Consider the following 20429-nt stretch of genomic DNA (forward strand, 5'->3'; position numbering starts at 1 on the left):
CGCCCCTCCCTGAGCCTGGTTCTGCCGGAGGTTTCTTCCTGTTAAAAGGGAGTTTTTCCTTCCCACTGTCGCCAAAGTGCTTGCTCATAGGGGGTCATATGATTGTTGTTGTTTTTTTCTCTGTATGTATCATTGTAGGGTCTACCTTACAATATAAAGCACCTTGAGGTGACTGTTGTTGCGATTTGGCTCTATATAAATAAAACTGAATTGAACTGAATTGAATTACAGGGCTGTATTCTCTGCTCAGTTTCCGCCAAATAACTGAAAAGCCGATCAGACTGAGCTTCACATGACGTGATGATCCAAAGCACCTGAGCTGAACCCGCTCAATCAGGATTTCAGGAAGTAATAAAAAAAACATAAAACAAAACTTGTCATTATTATAGTCTTATAGACCTAACTGTATAAACCTGTACTTCCCTCAACAAACACAGCTGACACTGGAGCTGGATGTGTGTGCTGGCGAGAGAGCAATTCAATTTTATTTGTACAGCGCCAAATCACAACAACAGTTCCCTCAAGGTGCTTTATATTGTAAGGTAGACCCTACAATGATACATACAGAGAAAAAAACAACAACAATCATATGACCCCCTATGAGCAAGCACTTTGGCGACAGTGGGAAGGAAAAACTCCCTTTTAACAGGAAGAAACCTCCTTCAGAACCAGGCTCAGGGAGGGGCGGGGCCATCTGCTGCGACCGGTTGGGGTGAGAAAAGGAAGACAGTATAAAAGACATGCTGTGGAAGAGAGACAGAGATTAATATCTCTGAAATCAAGCCATCACAGTGTCCTTGATATTTGGAACCATTTTTATCACAGAAACAAAGACCTCGGTTCATATGCACATATTTGTCTATTAGCCTCATCTAGTTACTTCTGATTTGAGATGTAGCTCTTGGTGGGGGTTTGTAGTTTCTCTGATCATTGCACAGTCTGAGCTTGAGGTGAAGTTGCTGGGACATCTACTCCTGGGAAGATCAGCAGCTATCTCGAATGCTTTTGTTAAATAAATAATGGTAAAGTGTATTATGTCATTTATTCTTCATCTGAGGGTCCATTTAGGTAATTTTCAGAACCGCTAACTAAAACGTGTATATACATGTATAAACAGGTTATTTGTACACTGAAGAGTTACAAATAATATCACGGGTGAGCACAATCAAGGAATTGGGAAGACAGATGCAAAATAAAACTACTTTAGTCGTTAGTAAAGTAAAATAGGAAGCGATCCGAAAGACGCAGAGTAAACAGAGAGACAGAAAGATGGGACAGAGGGAGGAACAGAAACACAGGGAAATACAAAGGGAACCCAGAAAAGAAACCTAAGTAAATTAAACACCAAGAACTCAAAAGCAAAACTACAACAGTGAAACCAGCTAAGCATGCATTTAAAACCGATACAAGTCTGGAGAAACTGTGGGATATTCTGTTCCCATTATCTGTGAAGAGACCAGGGTACCAGAGGTGGATCTGCCAGTTCGGGTGTTTTCCAGTGACGCAGGTCCTGCTAAAGGATGCCAGACCTTCATCCTGTTTGATTTTGACATGTTGGTCATAAACATGCAGGAGGTCGTTTTGTCCAACTCCTCCTGTTCTTTCTTGCAGATATGAGTCCTGCTGCTTTCTTGATGTCCTTCTGTGGTCCTGTGTAGCTCTCCTTGTGTCTCATAGCTTCTCCTCCGCACCACTGAGAGTGTGCCGGCAGACACAGCAACCCTTCCTTGACAGCATGTCACAGGAAGGGTTGGTTCGGATGCATGACAGCGTGTATCCTGGAAGAGGAGTTGGACTATCTGTGCAACCTGAAGAGTGGATTAGCATCTCAGGCTAGAGGCAGAAACAATAACACAAGCAAAAACAATAAAAGGAATAAGGTCTGCGGCCTGCAAAACATCCCCTCTGTGGATGGTTGTCTTGCTGTCGTCTCTCCAGTGCACCTGCTGTCTGTTCGATTTGAAAAGCAACTGAAATGGATTCAGTGGTTTTTGCTTCTTTATTGGACAGACTAATATCCCTGAAGAACGCCTGACTTTGCGTATACTGTGATGATCGAGTGCTTTTTACGAGCGTATAATGAAGGTGTGAACACAAGAGCCAAATTTAGACACCACAATAACAGCAAACTCGAACTAAGAATCCAAATTCCTGAATACCACAAAACCCACAAATAACCCACCATCAGGCCGACCACGGATTTACTCATGTGTGCAGCCTCAACCTTGAAAGATTCACATTTGAAGTTTGAAGGGGGTGATGGTCACCGTGACTCATTTTTATCATTCTGAGACGATAATGGAAACTTCAGACCCCCCCCCTCCTGCAGCCTGCCCACACTTCCATGGTTATTCCACTTCCTGCTCTTTTCATTGCTGGTTTGAACATATGTACACGTTTCTGACTATGTTCTGTTTGTTTATGTTGACATGAAAAAAAGTTCCACCTTAGAGTCTCAGACCTTACGCCTTTTCACTTTCCACTTGGAAACAAACTAAGCTCTTCGGCTTAGCTATTCATCTGGGTAGACATGCAACCATAAAAGGTCCCACATCCTATTTCACAGTAACTGTCACTTACTGCCATCTCTATCGTGCAGTTAACACGTGGGATTCTTGATTCCCCAGCTACAGGAAACTCTCTATCTGTTAATGCCATTTAGACCAGAACTGTGAGGTTTGAGCTCATAAACTGTAGCTAATGCCTACGACGCTTCGAGGTGTTAACCACACATCTTCTCTGTATCAGTAAATGAAAGAAAAAACACTGTTTCTGAGCAGAACTGAAAAGAATAAAGTCCGGGCACTCGTTTTGCTGACTGTCATATTTGATGTGTGCGCTGCAATTCAAGATTACAGAATCAAAAGGTGCTGCATGTTTATGCACTGGGGTGAGACTGGAAAAGCCCTCTGTAAATAAAGTTTTTGCAAAGTTATTGCAAAGCTATGAAGGAAAGATGGCGAAAGTGCTGACTGTGCATCGTAGTAAGCTCGTCAGTATTAGGTAAGAAACGAGGACGAGACTCGATATTTCGCAAAAGTTGAAAAGTTCTTGTGTTGCCAAACCGAAGGCGATGAGGGAATCCCACCTAAGATGTAGCCGCTGTGATGTCACCAGCCTGTCGCGCAACTCTGAATTTACAGCATTAACGTTTTGGATGCCGTAATGTTGGATTTTTGCTAAAGTGATCATATTTAGATATGAGGGTGCTAAGGTGCAAGTCATGTGAAAAACTGTCTTTCTTAACACAACAGTGGACGTCCCAGCAAATTCACCGCAAAGTCAGACTCTGCAATGTTCAGAGAAACTGCAACAAACAACCCCAAACTCTGCAGGCCTCAGCGAGCATGCTGAATATCAGGGGTCCCCAATCTCAGTCCACGAGGGCCGGTGTCCCTGCAGGTTTTAGATGTGTCCTTGATCCATCACAGCTGATTTAAATGGATAAATTACCTTCTCAACATGTCTTGAAGTTCTCCAGAGGCCTGGTAATGAGCTAATCATGTGATTCAGGTGTGTTGACCCAGGGTGAGATCTAAAACCTGAAGGGACACCGGCCCTCGTGGACTGAGATTGGGGACCCCTGCTGAATGTTAACGTTCATGACCGTCCAATTAGGGGTGGGGAACTCCAGGCTTCAAGGGCCGGTGTCCTGCAGGTTTTAGATCTCACCCTGGGTCAACACACCTGAATCACATGATTGGCTCATTACTAGGCCTGTGGAGAAATTCAAGACATGCTGAGGAGGTCATTTAGCCATTTGAATCAGCTGTGATGGATCAAGAAAACATCTAAAACCTGCAGGACATCGTCCTTTGAGGCCTGGATTTCCACACCGGTGGATTAGAAGAAAGCTTGTTTAGAAGAGCTAAACATAACAGTGCGGCTCAGGTTTGCAAAGCTGCATCTGAGCACAGTTCAGGCTGTGGCAGCTGTCTTGAATATTTTTCCACTTGTGAATAATTTTCTTCACTGTAGAACGATCGACTTCTAATGGTTTGGGAAAGGACTTCAGTAACCTTCCCAGACGGAAACAGCTGCTGCTCCTCAGCATTGTGATAACACACATCTGAGCGCTCCAAACATGCAAACCACAAAAACATCTGCTTCTACAGAGGCGTTCACACATGTTTATAATCAGTTAATCAAGTTCATTTGATTAGCAGCACCGGGCTGATTCTTATCTTGTTGATTCCTCTGGAAACATTAATGATGTGCTCAGTATTTTGCACGACTGCTTCTGATGCACAAAACCTTAGAATGTAAAGAGGCTGTACTTTCTTTTTACCACGACTCTATTTGTTGGTCTTCATTAATGGTGATTTATTGTGTAAAGACATTATAAGATAAAAAAAAACAAAAAAACCCCAGAAACACACCAATCAGCTGAGCCCTTCCTCTGCTGCATACACGAGCGCTCTGTGATGCTGGGGAGATATTATGAAGTAACTCCCCTTCCACATAATAATATTTTCCATATCCCCACCACTGTGGGATGATAGGGGAATTTGTTGACCTTACATTTATCAGGAGGCACGTGTTTAATAAGGCCGTGATGTCTACGTGTCACGAACTGTTGTGTTTGTGTAGTAATACCAAATCTAACAACTATAAATCTCACACGGACACACCGCCCCTGAGTTAAAGACTAAACTAGTGCTGAAACTAATCAGCTAAACTGAAACTGAACAACAATTTAAAAAAAAAAAAAACTTTCCCAAAATGAAAACTTCCCCCCCCCCAAAGAATAACTCAAAGAATTAGGGTAAAATAACGCTTACATACTGCTCAAAGTTTATGGTTTGGGTCAACTTTCTAGACTGCAAGTGTCTAGAGAATCATTTATAGTGTATACATAGCCTGAAATTAATAAATGAACAATTGATCCTGATTAATGTTTCAGAGCGCAGGAATAGTTCATGTTCACATGAGAGCATGTCCTGTTTTTCATCATAAATATGAATATTAATTCACAGAGCACAAAACATGCTTATTGTCGGCCAGTCTGTGGCAGGAAACTTTATGTGGGTTTATGTGTGGGTTCCCACTCTCACTGAAATGGCAGATCAAGCACATTTATGATCTTATGACTTCCCCCAACTCCCTTTCGTTACCTATTAACTCAGAATAAAGTGATTTTAATTTGTCAGAGGTTAAATTTTTTTATTATGGGGACTTAAGCTTGCAGTTGTAAATGTAATGTATTTGCTTTTATATTGCGCTTTCCTAGTTTTACTGCCCACTTAGACTCCCTCCCAGTTTCAAGTTACCTGTAACTTAACATGCTTGTTTCTGGGTTGTGGGAGGAAACTGGAGGAAACCCACTTCAGGTACTCTGAAGTGGTTCAAACATCCACACAGAAACTCTCCTGCCAGGATTGGAACCAGAATCCTTGAGCTGATCGTATGAACCACTGTAGCACTCTGCTGCCCTATTTCTAACTCAGCAACCATCTCTCAAGGTGCCCTTTGACCCCTGTATGTTCTGTTCCTTATGTGCTCATGTCCAAGTGTCATCATTCCCGAAAGTTCTCTAAAACCACCATCATGCCTCAATTTACAGAAAATTGTGCCAGCTATATAACAGTATTAAACTTTTTTCTTTGTTTTTTTTTTTTTTAATTGTGCATTTTGGGCCACTTTATAAAAATTTATTAAATTTCAGGCTGAAAAATGATATTTAAATTATTTTTGCTGCTGTCACATTTGACCAAAAGAGCATGTAAGGGTCAAATTTAGGGATTGAATTTAAACCTATAAGTCAAACTTTTACTATACGCTTGTTAAAAAGAAACGACTGAAGCCTGATCTTAAGAGTAGAGAGGATGATAATACAATACAGTCAGATCTTTAAAATATGATAACTCTGGCAAATGCATTTGAAGTCTAATGCAGAAGCAAGTGGCGATTATTTCCCTCCGGTTATTTACCAGCTGAGCGAAGAGCTGATACGGTTGTGTAGAGCGCTCTCTACTGGTGGAGTTGGAGGATTGCACTTAAATAATTTGGCCCAATATTGAAGGAGTATTTTCATTCCATAATTTGGATTATATATAGTAGGATGATCCTGGAAATGTATCCACATGCTGTTATTGATATTACATCTAATTTATTGTCTACGTTTTCAAGCAAATCGACCAATGAAAGCTCTGAAGTTCTGAAAATGTTGGACCAGAAGATAAAAACATCAAATGTTGTGATCTGTTGAGCTTTGAGGAGACCACGGATCGGACCAGAGGTGTAGAGTTGCTCGTGTTTTGCTAAAAAGTGACTGCCAGTTTTTCCTCTTATGACTCTGCATGAGCAGGTGTTCTAGTAGCTGCATTTTCAATACAGAAGAGACTTTGCAGCAGATTATAGAGTCAGTATAAAAACCATTTAAACCATTCTAGTAACGATGCTATGAACTGCTGTAACTTTACAGCTGTGGTTCATGTAGTTTCAGTGAGGTAGACCTTAACAAATGTCTAAGATTTGGTGAAAAATACTAATAACAGAAAACGGACGGCTCTTTCTGTTAAGCATCCTTGTGACTCTGTTTTATTATATTATATATATCATATTATATCATATTAAGATAATGAAAAACACAACGACAAACTCGGGTTAGCTTTTTATTGTTTAGAAGTCATCTTTTAAAAGAAATATACAAAAAAAATAAAGAATCATTGTAACTATTGTGTGTTTGGAAATAAATTTCCAACTCAATCTCTACAAATTTAGGTTACACTAGTTTCGTTATAATAGAAGAATTTGCTAAAAGAAAAAAACAAAAGCACAGGGAGGCGAGTTGTGTGCATAGCTTATGACAAACCTCCAAACAGAACCAAAACCATATAAATAAAGGCTTTAAACTAAATCAAGAGGCTCTGGTGACCCTAAACTCTGACTAAAGTGGTTCATCCCCAAATGTGAGAATAACTAACTGTGTGATTAATAAACTATAATAAAATCTATAATGAGCATAATGTGAAGCAGAACAGGAAAAAAGATAACAAGTTCACTGATAAAGAGTCTTAAAATCTTACCTTTTAAAATAGTAAACATGGAGAGCAATTTGTTGTTTTTCTCGGTTTCATTTTACTATAAATTCTTAAACCTCTGCAGCTACGGCGTCTCTAAACAGCTTCTCAGAGCCCATCAGGACGCCTTTACAAACTCCAAACCTAAACACTAAAAATGATTTCTTATCAGTAATTTAATCTAAAACTGTTGAGTCTCTAATCTTTAAAATACAATAAGGGGCGAACAAATTATTTAAAGACAACAAACAAACAAACAAACAAAAAAGGCCGGTTTAACTGTCCTGCTCTTCTTCACACAAAAAAAATGTTTTTTCACATTCCTGTTAATCAGATAAACAAAAATCTATTTTACTTTTGAGTAACTGAAAGCTCTCTTAAAGAAACTGGTTAAAATGTATATAAAAGAGCACAACACTGAAAAGATAAGATCCTTTATCACTGTCTGAATTTCTCCAGGCTGGTTATCTATGAGAAATCTATGTATTTCCATTATATTTTTACACATTTAATAAAGAAAAATATATTTTATTCTTCAGCAAAATGACCTGTTTTAACTCAGCCATGAGTTTAGTAAACATACAAGGCACAACTTTTATGTAATTCACAGCATTATCAGCTTTTTTGATTGTTTTACAAAAGAAAAATAAGATTTTAAGACTCTTTCTTTAGGATAGAAATCTATTTTCCATCCTGAGGTGGAAAACTTTGTAGAGCAGCTGAAACCTTTCTTTAAAAGAAGCTTAAACCAGCCCGCTGGTTGGCAACACAGAAACTCTGCTGATCTGCTGTTAAACAAAGCACCCTGCAAAGCCCTGTCCCTCCACCAGGGGGCGACAGAGGCTTTCGCAGCAAAAGGCCATCGCTAGTTTACTGCATGGAGCTAGTGTTTTTCTGAGGAGAGAATTAACTAACTGATCGTCGATGTGAGTGAGCAAAAGTGCAGCTTGAAACTTAAGCATGCTGAAGTGAGTAACCCCTCAAACAAACAAACAAACAAACAAACAAACAAACAGTTCTCTCTTCACCAGCACTCGGACTTAACAGTTTTCATCGTGCTTTAGGGTCATTTAAGAGAAACTTTACAGGCACAGAGTGGTTGTAGTGATTTCCCTGATCAACAGGACACGACTTCAAACTAAAACAAAAAGTTTCTGCTCAGTGTTGGGTTTTTTTAAACATCTGGATCACATTCAGTGTTGATTTGGTGCCTTCAATGGGAGATCAGATGCTTCAGAATTGGGCACTTTTTAATCATTTATGCGCAGAGAGTTATCCTGCTTGGCTGCTGAGCCTCAGATGAGGACTTCTGGAGATGGAAACCTTTCCATAATTCTTTTTTAACAAAGGCGCCCTTCCCTGCCCTTCTTACTGCGATCTGAGAGGTATTTAAAGGCAGCAGTACGTATTTTCATGCATGTAGTACATGAAAGTTTTCAGTACGTACTGCATCCAGTTAGTGTTCAATCGATTACTGCCATCTTAAACGTGCATTTTAAAGGAATTTTGGCAGCTCTGAAGCTAAAAACACGTTGGATTAGTGTATATTTATTACAAAGCTTAATAATCAGCTCAATGCTTGAAATATTTTTTAATCTATAAAACCTGCTGTTACTGTGTCACAGCAGCAGCTCAGGAGAAACGTTTTTGTGCATTTTTGCCGCCTTTTAAACGTCACAGAAACAGCTTAACGGAGCGCAGCACGAGCGCTGCCACAAACTTCACATAAAGTGCACACTGATGAGGTTTTCCTCTCACGGCGTCAGACCAGCTGAAACTCCAGGAAAAAAAAAAAAAAAAGTCAAGCTGATGCACGTGCTGGTCCACGTGTCGCCTCTCCTGCTGCTCGGTTTAATGGCTCTCGATCACCACGGGCTCGTAGCCACCAGCAGGCACCCTGCAGGGATCCAAACACAGAATCAGAGTTAGCAATAGCAAGCAGAATTCAGTTTCAGAGTTTACCGTTTCTCCACATTAAACAGTGAAAACAGACATGAAAACGGATTAAAAAAGAAAGTGGACTATAGGACTGAACTGTGCATGTTTCACATTCAGATGCATGATATATGCTTCTAAATGGAGAACGGATGTGCTGGTTCACACTAGCAGTAATTTAGCCCTCGTCTTATACTTGCACTTTATGATTTCATGTTTCTATGATCCATGTTTGACCTCCTCTCTCTCTGGTCCAACCGTAATGCTGATTCTGTTCTTGCGAGTTATTAAAAACTTTTATCTTCATAATAATCAGTTTTGTTGAAAAAAGCAAAAAACCCTCCTAAAAATAATTGAGGGAACACTGGATCATCACAGTAAAACCACTTCAGGGAAATCAATCTACATAGTCAGGAAGCATAAACCACAGTGAATCCATTTCTCTCTCCTCATCCCTCCTCACTGATTGTTCTATAGTTTTGCTTTTTGTTAGTGTGCTTATCACCTCATCACAGCTTGAGACAGGACCTGCAGCCCCGAGAAGGTTTGCTCCATCAAAGCACAGTTTCAAAAGTATTACGGCGATACTAGGAGAGGGGCTGTTACACAAGAAGAGCTGGCAACGCCATCGACCCAGTAGTAGAACTGCTATCTGCTCCTTTGTGCAACGAGGAGCTGGGGGAGCCAGAGCCCTACAGAAGGACCTCCAGTGAGTGACTCATGCATGTTTCTAAGCAGACTGTCATAATCAGACTTCATGAGGAGTCGAGCATCCTCTAGTGGGACCTGAGCTCAGAACAGCACAGTGTACTATAACTGGAAGTTATCATTTTCATACAGCAGCTGAAAAGGACTCACAATAGTTTATGCTTCTCGACTGGACAGACCGATTTACCTGACATTTAACTGAATGAGTTCTCCATAACTGCTGTGAATTACAGCCATAACTCTTAGAAAAAGGAAGAAGCCACCAAATCATAGGAGCCTATTTGAGCTTCTCATAAGAGGGAGAGTGACATAGAGATGGTGAAACAAGGGGAAGAGGATGACAGGGCTTTAAATTCATATTTCAAAGTTGGGTCCTCAGAGGGAGATTTACGGTATGTAAATTATTACATTGCTGTGATTTTCCAGTATTTTTGGAAACCGACTAGACTTCATGCAGCTCCTGCACTCCAATACTGAAACTCAAGTTCTGGGAAGTGAGAAATAAACCAAAAACAAAGACAGCAGAGCTCCTCACCTATTTCCAAGCCTGATGCCGCTGAGCGCTGTGGTTCCGTCTCTGCTGACGAACAGGCGCAGGTTGCTGTCTGAAAGTCCAGAAACACAGAAACTGAGTTAAGGCCAGCTGATGGAAACCAGAAGGCACAGCGAAGAGAAAGTGACGGAGCACAGAGTCGGAAAACTGAAGAAGCGCTCGGGCCAAAGATGGTGCAGCAGCTGCCTTTTTCTGCTTTTAGGCATCAATGAGCTGCTGTCAAATTAACTGTGAGAGCTTCATATGAAGAGATTCACTGTAAACAAATGAGGCCTTACTGAAGAGTTACAGTCTGCAGCTACGGCTGGTGATGACATCATTTCCCACAAATTCACATCAGCTTTACACAGACTACAAATTGCCGGTAAAGCGTGAATCTGCGTTCAGCACCCAGTAAACTTTTTGAAAACACTCCGGAAATAAGTAAACTGTATATTCTCTGAAAAATTATTGTACTAAGCAGCATGTTTTTGATCTTTTCTTTTTTGTACCTTCAGTGTGGCTGATGTCTGCAAAGTTCTGGCTTTGGACGATTTTCTCCACGATGTCGTCGGCATCCATGCGAGTGTCGTTCACCCAGGAGGGGTGACTCTCCACCGAGTCCTGCTTCCTCCTGAAACACAGTGAAGAATGAAGATTGTGTAGTTTGAACAGAACTAGGCTACCAATCACACGACCAAGCGTACTCTGTGTGTACCTCGGAGGCCTATTTGGGGGTAAAACTGGTCGTGGGGGTCGAGGGGGTCTCTCCGGACGTCCAGCGTCCTTGTCCCCATCTGGGGGGGTGTCAACCGTGAAGCACAAGCCCCCGGAGGTGCTGCTTCCTGTCGAGGTATTTCTGCAATGCGTGAGGTCCGACAGGCTGGAGGAACAGGAGTGCTCCGTGCTGTATCCTGCAGAAGGCCGTGAGGACATCAGTGTCAGATGTTAAACAGCAGCGGTGTTAAAATCATGCTCACCCCGTCATGGATGAAACATCCGTGTGAGACCTGAGATTGTGTACCTGAGATTTTGCTGTGCTGGCTGGCATAGCTGGAGTTACGAGAGTGACCAGACTGGAAAGCTTCTGCGGGAACTGACGGATTCACCTCAGATTCCTCCAGGAGTCCTGAAGGTACACAAAGAAGAAAAAAGCACCACTGTTACCACCTCATACGTGATAATAATTGGTAAAAATGTCTGTAAAGAGCAGACATAATGCAGTCTTTTCACTTTCGCAGCAGAAATCTAACCATCTATATATTTACGGCTTGTGGTTGAGGATCTGCACGTTTTCTTTGCATGGAAAAGGTTAACAAACTCAGCCTTCCAAGTCTGAAACGAAAACAGGTTTCTTTTTTTTTAGTTTAATTCAAACCTAAAATCCTAAACGCAGTCGGCTAGTTTTCCCATACAAAGAAAATTAACTCTGGGAATTTCTGGCTCCAAGCAAAACATCTGGCTGAGATTTAGGAAAGTTGGGCCGAGATCTAAAAGATTGGAGTCCAATTTCAAGAACATTATCTGATCTTTCATACTTTTCTTAATCTCATTTGTTTTAGACATTACTTCAGTGGGATTTATCCTTCAGTCTGACAGTTTGACAGATGCCACCGAGTTCAGGAGCTGTTTGGCTTTAACATTCGTGGATGGTTATGATGAAGAGAAATCTGTCCGTGGATTCAACTCAAATCTCTTCTGACTTAAACTTCACTGCACCTGGAAAACAGCTGTGGGGGTGTAAAACCATTTTATTGATTCAGAATCCAAAGAAAATCTGCTCATCAAATTCAAATCCTTCCAAATATCTCCCTAAAACTCAAGATAAACAGTAAAGTACACCTTTCACCTTCCAAGTATAATATACTGATCATTTACATATTTGCTCTTTGTATTACCAGTCTCTTCCTCTCAGACATATTGTGCTTTTCCTTATTTTTCTGTCATACTAAACCTGTTAAAATGATGAAAGGTCATATAAAACATGCCCAAGGTTTAGGCTTCAGCCTGCTACAGATGCTCAGTTTCAGTCCTATTTCTTCGTAGCACACGTCGTGTACCTGAGCTGATGATGGAAGGCCGATGTTTGGAGCCTCGGCCCAGGGAAACCCCTCCCGGCGGTCCAGGCTCAGCAGTGCCCTCCCCCTTGCAGTCCAGCTGCAGGGTGTGCTCCTGTCCTGGGATGGAGATGGACTTTGCTGTGCTTTGAGGTCTGCAGGGTAAAAAAAAAAAAAAAAAAGAAAAAAGATACACAGCTTATCAGCCTGGGACAGACTAAATGGGGACAGCGGTGCAGTTCTGCTTAGCTTGGCACGCTCAGATAAGATTTGTTTTATTGAGGGAGGAAAAACTGAGTCATTTTGGCAACAAAGGACAGAACGGCACAAAGTTATAAGCACTAAGGAATCTGGTTGAAATGAACTTTAAATACCAGTAACATATTAAATACCAGTGGATTGCGCAAAAGGTTTTACTGCTATGCAATACTGTAGAAAATATTGTTTGTTAAGCTGGAAATGTATAGTCTGTCTGTTTGTTTTTTTACTTTCACAAATATTACATAAAGAAAAAATAAACAGAAATCTTCAAGACTTCCAAAGAGTAACTAAAATCCCCCACAATAAAAAACACTTTAAAAACTATTATCTGTGGTCTGGAGTATGTTCGCCTTCACAGTAAAAGTTGTGCCTTATCACGGCAACCACAATGTTTCCAAAGGTGCAGCTTTTATTTTGGAGGCAAGCGTTCCCGTTTCCAGTTTGTGCCACTCTTTTCACAGTGTCACTACTACTGCCCAGCAAGTAGTGTTTGCAGACAAGTCATCATCTTCCATGCAAACTGCAGGCAACTACGTAAATCTGACACCAGTCAAACCAATCGCAAGGTTTTTGCTGCAGCACATTTTTCCCTAGCAACCTAGAGGACGCCTGAGCACAGCTAATCACATATTTATTTATCAGTTTTAATCATTTAGCACATCTTTTGAGAATTCATTGTGACATCTTACATCTCACACTGAGGATTACTCACGTTTTAAAGCACGGATCTCCTGACAGGAGGGTCATCCCAATGATCACCTTTTGGGGAAAAAATTAAAAGAGCATTTTTTTAAAACTGTCATTTGAAGGACATCTCAAACAGGAAATTGATTTCAGACAATGAAACAAACAAACAAACAAACAAACAAAAAAAGTACTTTAAAGCCCTAACTAAAGAATAATCTACTTTTGTCACAAGATTCATCATGGATTCATTCATCAGATTCATCATGGCCACACACATCCACTCAGGGTAAACAAACCTTTTCATGACACTTTTCAATACCTTTAAATCTTTCATCTAAGTTTCTGATAATCATTACTACCAGTTCACGATGGATAATATGGATAAATCCACAACGCAACAGGAGATGCCGAAACCTCACAGAGGCAAGACGACATCATCCACCGACACCAGCGACCTGACAACAGATATCGAAGTCAGTGTTCTTGCATCGATAAATAAAAAACTGGACTTACTTGGAGCACTACATAACAAAATAAAAAAAACTCCTATCAAGTCTTAAATGCATGCATAACTACATCGAAAAATTCAAGAAAACAAAACCATGAAGGAAACAATATCGAACATCCAAACAAGCAGCATGCCTGACAAAACCAGCTTCTCTGGCATTACTCAGCTGAAACTACAAGACTTCGAGTTATACCTACTCACAACCTAAATATGAAAACTTCCAGATTAGCCCTTTATCCACAGTTAAAATGAAGATGCTTCCACAACTTAATTACCTGTTTTAATTGCTTCCAATTACCTTACTTAAATCCATCATTAAATCTAAATCAAACTTAATAACTCACTGGAACCACCTAAATGATCAGATAAATTAATAAAAATAATTAATACAAGGAAAAAACTCATATTCAGACTAAGTTAATATGTACCTCAGAAACGACAACAGTAATTTCACCGGGAAAAAGACTTTGCCTTCTCTCTACCACCTCAGACCTCTGAATTAAAACATGCATGAATATATTTTACCCAACCAGGAACACAAACCTACAACTTATACAGTATAAAGTTATTCACACATCACTCAAAGGAAAATGGTTCAAATGGTTTTGTCGATACAGGCGCTTGTTAACTAAGGCGGTGTGAAAATAATTATCGGCGCTACCCAAACTGTACACATGTAAACCTTTTCATTCCACTGTTGTAACGTAACCTAAAGCTGGCAGATTTTATTTTATTTCACTTGTTCAACACATTGTTATCTTTACTTCATTTTTCATTTTCCTTTCAGTTTCAAAGTGAAGTCAGACCCTAACCCAGTGGCTGAAACCTCCCAAAAATGTCCATCTTACGCTCATGCCGAGATGTAACGTGACTAAACTGAAAAGACCGTTTTCTTAAGAAGTAATGAGCATCAACTGGAAAAGCCTGGAGTAGTTCCCATTAATCCCATCTGTGACGTGTGAGTCACAAACATCTGCGCAACACAAAGTCTTCCAGAAACTCGAGATGACAAAAAGACTCGTGACTGTTTTGCTTCACAGAGTGGTTTGTGTTCATGGTCACTGGGTGGCGCCATAGAGTTCCTGAACTTCCCAGCCTCCATCATCCACAAAGGCAATGAAGTGACTCAGCTTCATCGTAAGCTGTGCTCATTTCCATTGTGTTTATACAAAAACAATTTCAATTAAAAAGAGAAACATTTCTTGAAGCCTAAAACGACGCCTGTTTTTTTAAATTTATTTTTTTGTCAAGGACACTAAACAGTTATTGAAGAAAAAAAAAACGCATAAAAACCTAATAATTTCACAGATTGAGAAATAAATTCTATTTTCTTGGTACACTTTAGGACCCTTAGTACCAACTGAGCATCATTTTAACCTCCCTGAGTATTTTTGCTGATCGTGTCCATCCCCCTTATGACCACTGCATGATCGCCTCAAATTGGTTTCTTGAACACACCAGTGAGCTCACTGAACCCAAATGGCCTTCAGATCTCAATAGAACACCTTTATAATGTGTTATAACACAGGATTTACATCTTGGATGTGCAGCTGACAAATCTGCAGCAGCTGTGTGATGCTGTCATGTCAACATGGACCAAAAGCTTTGGGGAATTTTTCCAGCACACTGTTGAATTAAGGCTGTTAAGGATGTCCAACCAGGTACCAGCTAGTCTCCTTTTAATGCAGCAGGTTTTTTTGAGTATTTCAGCACCACACTATCATCATAAAACACAAACACAATGAAGGTGAAAAAGACATGACACTGGTCCTGGAAGGAGGCAGATCTCATCACAACTCAGCTTTAAATAAAAGAGGGGACAACTTCCTCCTCATTCTCTGTCTGTCCAGTCTGTTCACTTCTTAATAAACATCCATTATTCCTATTTCAGTGCTCATCTCCTTGCCTTCAGTATGGAGTTGTCCTGCCGTGTGTTCTTCGTGTCATATCCCTCCAGCAGACAGCAGCGCACGGTGGAGCCCGAACCTGCGAACTCCGCCATGTTGAGGTCTGTGAAGCCCAGCTGGGCGTGAAGAGAAGTTTGAACAGAGTTAATTCAAGCTGCTCTAATGGAGGCCTTCCCCGGTCTTTATTTTTGGCACACGTTCGAGGTAAAGCAGATTTCTGAGACACCCATCATTTAGCAAGCCAAGTAATTTTACGCAGTTATCGTCACAAGCGTTTGAAGTGTGAAGCAGATGACAGAGTGCAAAAACCACAAGTCAGTCTTTACAGACATCAACCCAGACTGAGAGTGAAACCTGCATTTTGAAAGTTGTTTTAAGTATCCTTTTTTTTTTATTGTACTGATGTTACATAGTTTCATAACATCAGTTTATCTTATCAGTTTTAGTTTGATTAATCTTCACTTTCACTGGTTCTCTGTTGTAGAAACTACAGTCTTTCTTTTAAATGTCCTCTGCAGACTTTAAACATCCATTTCTTTCCTTTATAATTATCTGTCAAACCACTTCAAAGCCCAACTGTTTCAGATGTCTTACTCCTTTTTAGGATGGCAGATTTACAACAGATAAACATTAAACATTTAGGTTAAAAGCAATCCACTTGTTGCATGGTCATAAACATTAGTAAATAAGTGTGGCACTTTCTGTTTATGCTACTCGACAGATGAGTTTTTCTTTTATATATTTAATGTTCAGTGGTTAATTCTCATTAAATATGACCAATTTTTGAGGTCCTCGTGAGCCAAACACTGCTTAAGAGCTTCGTTTCTGACGTGTTTTTCTACTCTTGGCCTTATGATATCATGGAGAGGGGATATCCCTAATATGGTCATCTTAAGAGCACAGAAGCCCCATCCACCTGCACATTATTCCTTTTGCGTGCGCAAAGCAGTTCATCAGAAAAAAGTTGCATGAAAGTGAGAGGATTTAATAGGTCTGTTTAATCTGGTATGAGATAAGGATTATTTTGAACTTGAAATCATGCAAAGCTACTCTAGTAGAGTGCAAGAATGGAAATAAGGACCTGGAAATGAGCTGAACAAGACATGGACTGACATTTATAGTGTTTTTCTAATCTTACTGACCACTCAAAGCACCTTAGACTACAAACCACCTTCATTCACAGCTTTATGGTAAACTCTTTAAGCAGCCTACCTCTCATCCAATTTGCAATCACCAATTCGGGAGCAAATATTCGCAGATTTCCGACATTACTACATTCACGTGAGCACAACATTGAGCCAGTAAGATTAAAACCATGAAATCTTTATAAACTGATTTATAAAATAATCTTTATTGGTTATGATTTGCTTCCACCAGCTATCAAACCACACAATTTAACATTTCCATCTCAGGATCTTATTTTTCTAATGTACAGCAGCCCTGTTTACAAGCCATAAGGCAGATCCTTTAATCCCTTTTAATACTCCTTCAATAATCCTGCTTTTTTCACCCTAAACCACTTGATGAAAGACCTCTTCCTCCACTTCTTATCAGTAAATGTTTTAATGCTGATGAACTGGTTGTAGATGTCAATCAGGGATTTAAAGACAGCCACTGATCACACTGATAAGAAAGGGTCTGCATGACCTTTATCTCAAAATCAGACCACAGAGCTTTTTGCCAGGTGGAAACGATGTTATTTTTATTTTATTTTTATAGCCCTCTCAAGAAAAGTGTTCCCAGATTCTTTGGGGTAGGTCCTGTTTTCTTAGGTGTGTGTTTAAGGAAGCCGTCTTCTAAGGAGGGAAGCGAGGTATATTTAACTGAAGGAAATCTAAATCAAGAACGAGGCGAATGCAGAGGAAACGGTTCCTGTCGGGCAGCAACGTCCAGGGATCAACAAAAGTTTATGTGCACGAGGGGGTTTGACCTTGGAGTTACATTTACGAGACGCTACTCATTTGTTCGGAGCTTTTACGGTTACAGTTACGGTTAAGGATAGGAAGACGCTAACAGGATGTTTCTGCAGATTCTGGGCAAATGTGATGGGAATATGATTCATTTTCATGTCCGGCTGATGGAATGCTGGCCAAACACTTCAGGGAATGCTAATATTTACATGAAACCGCTCATCTGTAACTGTATGTGTTTATGAATGTGAGAGGTGAGGAGCTCTTACCTTAGTGTACGCCTTTCCTCCTTTGAGTTCCTGCAGGGAAAACAGGAAGACTGTAATGAACTGAATGATTCAACTTCATATTACAGCATCCTTCTGATTACAGGGCTCCTAAAAGATGGATGAAATTAAAGGCTGAGGGCACACACATGGCTCCGGTGTAGCTCAGTGAGCCGCTGAGGTGGCATTCACATGGGAGAATTAGCATCAAAAGCCTGCATTTCTGTGGCGGTGGCTACACCAGCTACACTGAAAAGACTTAAGGTTTAATGTTTAAAAGACTTAACATATATCACAAATCAGAAAAGGTCCCTATTTACAAGACTATGGTCTGATGTCTTTTGGTATCATTTTCCATCATTTTCTTAGCAGAAAGAAGAAAAATGATAAGCTCTTGTATATTAAAGCCTACTTAAACAATTTTTAAAAGGAATTACAGAGATTTTCATCAGTCCTAGTGAATTTTTTTGTTTTTTGTTCGGGGTTTTCCATTGGAACAGCAAAACCTCTTTGGTAGGAACCAAAACTTCAGACATAAATGCCATGACATATATGAACGTACCATCCTGGAGGAGACTGACTATGAGCCAAATTTTCTGAACAGGGAAAATAGGATGCAAGTCCAATCCTCAGAGCTCATAGATGTGGTTACTTTTACTAGTGATTAACAAAATTTGCGCTTTTTTCTAAACACAGGCACACTCAGTTCATTTGAATATCAAGCACAAAAAATAAAACCTGTTTTTTTGTTTTTATCTGTGTTAATTATCAGCACAATTAGCAGTAAATTGCATGTTGCAAATGTTAGAAAATAAATTTGCATGCTTGATTTCAACATTTTCCTCCCTACACTTGGAACTCCCAGATATACACATGCAAAATGGTCAGTTGCAAAAAATCTCTACACAATTCTTATAAACAATTTTATCAGTACAGTGTAAATACCAAAATTACTGTTTTTAATGCCAAAACCCAGTTTGCACTGGTACATCACCAACTGGCCCTCTCTGTGCAGGTACCATCTCAGGCTGTAGTTTTAATTTAAATAAATAAATAAATAAATAATTAAATCCGCCAGGAGGGGTTAGAGGGGTTGCTTTTAAGGAGTTGCCCTGTTGCTGCTTCTCCAGCAAACCTGTTGTCTACATCCTCTGCACCAAACCAGCTGAAATGGATTCATAATAGTTTACAGTTGTGAAAACAAGTTTTTATCAGTTGCGTGAAATTGCCAAAGCTAAGCCTTATCTTCCTCCAAGAGACCTAGAAACACTTATCCATGCCTCCATCACCTCTAGACTGGAATACTGCAATTCTCTCTAATTAGGTCTTCAACACTCATCTCTTCATAGCTTGCAGTTCGTCCAAAATGCCGCTGCACGTCTTTTAACAGGTGTTAAAATGTATGAACACATCACTCCAGTTTTAGCAAATTTACACTGGCTCCCTGTAAAATATCGTATTGACTTTAAGATTCTTTTACTTACTTTTAAAGTTTTAAATAATATGGCGCCTAGTTTTTGTTTTGTTGTTTTTTTAAACAAACTCCTCCACATGTATGACCCCAAAAGAGCACTGAGATCATCTCGCCAGATGCTCTTAGCACAACCAAGGTCTCGATTGAAGCATAGAGATCGGGCCTTCGCAATAGCAGCACCCAGACTCTGGAATAATCTGCCAGAGGAGATTCGTACTTCAGAGTCTATTCAGTCTTTTAAATCGAGTCTTAAAACTCAATTTTTTACTTTGGCTTTAAATTCGAGTTCAGTATGAGCACCATCAGGCCTGTTTTATGTTTTTATTGTTAATTCACCGTCTTCTTATTTATCTGTATTCGTTTCTCTATTGTTTTCTCTTGTTTTTAACCAACAGTGAAGCACTTTGGTCAACTCTGTTGTTTTTAAATGTGCTATACAAATACATTTTGAATTGAATTATTTCTAACTGGACAGGCTGATCTCCCTGAAGTTTAACTGACTTTGTGTTTTGCTGCGATCGAGTGTTCCCTTCATCTTTTTGAGCAGCTTAGGAACCCAAAGTTTGTCCCCAGAGCTGACGAGGCCACTTTGACAGGCGTACCTTCCTGACTGACACCCTGCAGACAGACGGGTCCAGAACTCCAGTGTGGGGGTTGGCGCTCATTTTGGACACAAAGGTAAACCTTTTCCTCCAGCGCACACAGTGATTGTGAACCTCCTCTCTGTAAGACAGAAAAACAGGCTTCATTACATTTTGCAGTGCCTTTGCATTTCTTCATACTCCTCACTTGAAAACGATGCCAGATTGCACAAACATAAAGTCTGTATTTATACACAGACCTAAATTAAAAGCAGAATATTTTCCCAATCTCAATTTAAGGTCAAAACAAACATCGCTATATTCTCTGCCTTCAGAACGTCACATTTTTTCCAGTCCTGTCATACCCGTCTCACAGCCTCATGACCAGTGTGTCCACTGAGGATCAGATTCAGAGCTGTGCTGAGAAAGCATGTCATGATCCAGTTTTTCCAAAACTAACTGCAGGGCAGAGTCGGCTCCCAGGGCTTCTGACACCGATTACAATTTTTCATTTCAAAAACGTTTACGATTGTCTCGGCCTCTCACACAAACCCCACATCGTCGACCTACAATGTTGATTT

The 20429-nt window shown here is 40.2% G+C and overlaps 1 protein-coding gene across 3 annotated transcripts in view; it reads right to left on the minus strand.

Annotated features, from left to right (window-relative positions):
* Positions 1–6601: 6601 nt before the first annotated feature.
* Positions 6602–20429, minus strand: part of eeig1a (estrogen-induced osteoclastogenesis regulator 1a) — a 31218-nt gene continuing 17390 nt past the window's right edge. For 2 of the 3 annotated variants that reach the window (XM_082554111.1, XM_082554110.1), the window contains exons 3-11: positions 19870–19990; positions 17797–17826; positions 15617–15733; positions 13228–13274; positions 12258–12409; positions 11222–11326; positions 10710–11111; positions 10201–10270; positions 6602–8919 (exon numbers count right to left, since the gene is read on the minus strand). In XM_082554111.1, the coding sequence (XP_082410237.1) occupies positions 8874–8919; positions 10201–10270; positions 10710–11111; positions 11222–11326; positions 12258–12409; positions 13228–13274; positions 15617–15733; positions 17797–17826; positions 19870–19990 (1090 nt within the window). In that variant the 3' untranslated portion in view covers positions 6602–8873. The remainder of the gene's footprint in view (positions 8920–10200; positions 10271–10709; positions 11112–11221; positions 11327–12257; positions 12410–13227; positions 13275–15616; positions 15734–17796; positions 17827–19869; positions 19991–20429) is intronic. The other variant, XM_082554112.1, reaches the window with a different exon arrangement.

This window comes from Aulonocara stuartgranti (genome assembly GCF_965226115.1).
Source record: "Aulonocara stuartgranti genome assembly, chromosome: 12".
Classification (NCBI taxonomy): Eukaryota; Metazoa; Chordata; class Actinopteri; order Cichliformes; family Cichlidae; genus Aulonocara; species Aulonocara stuartgranti.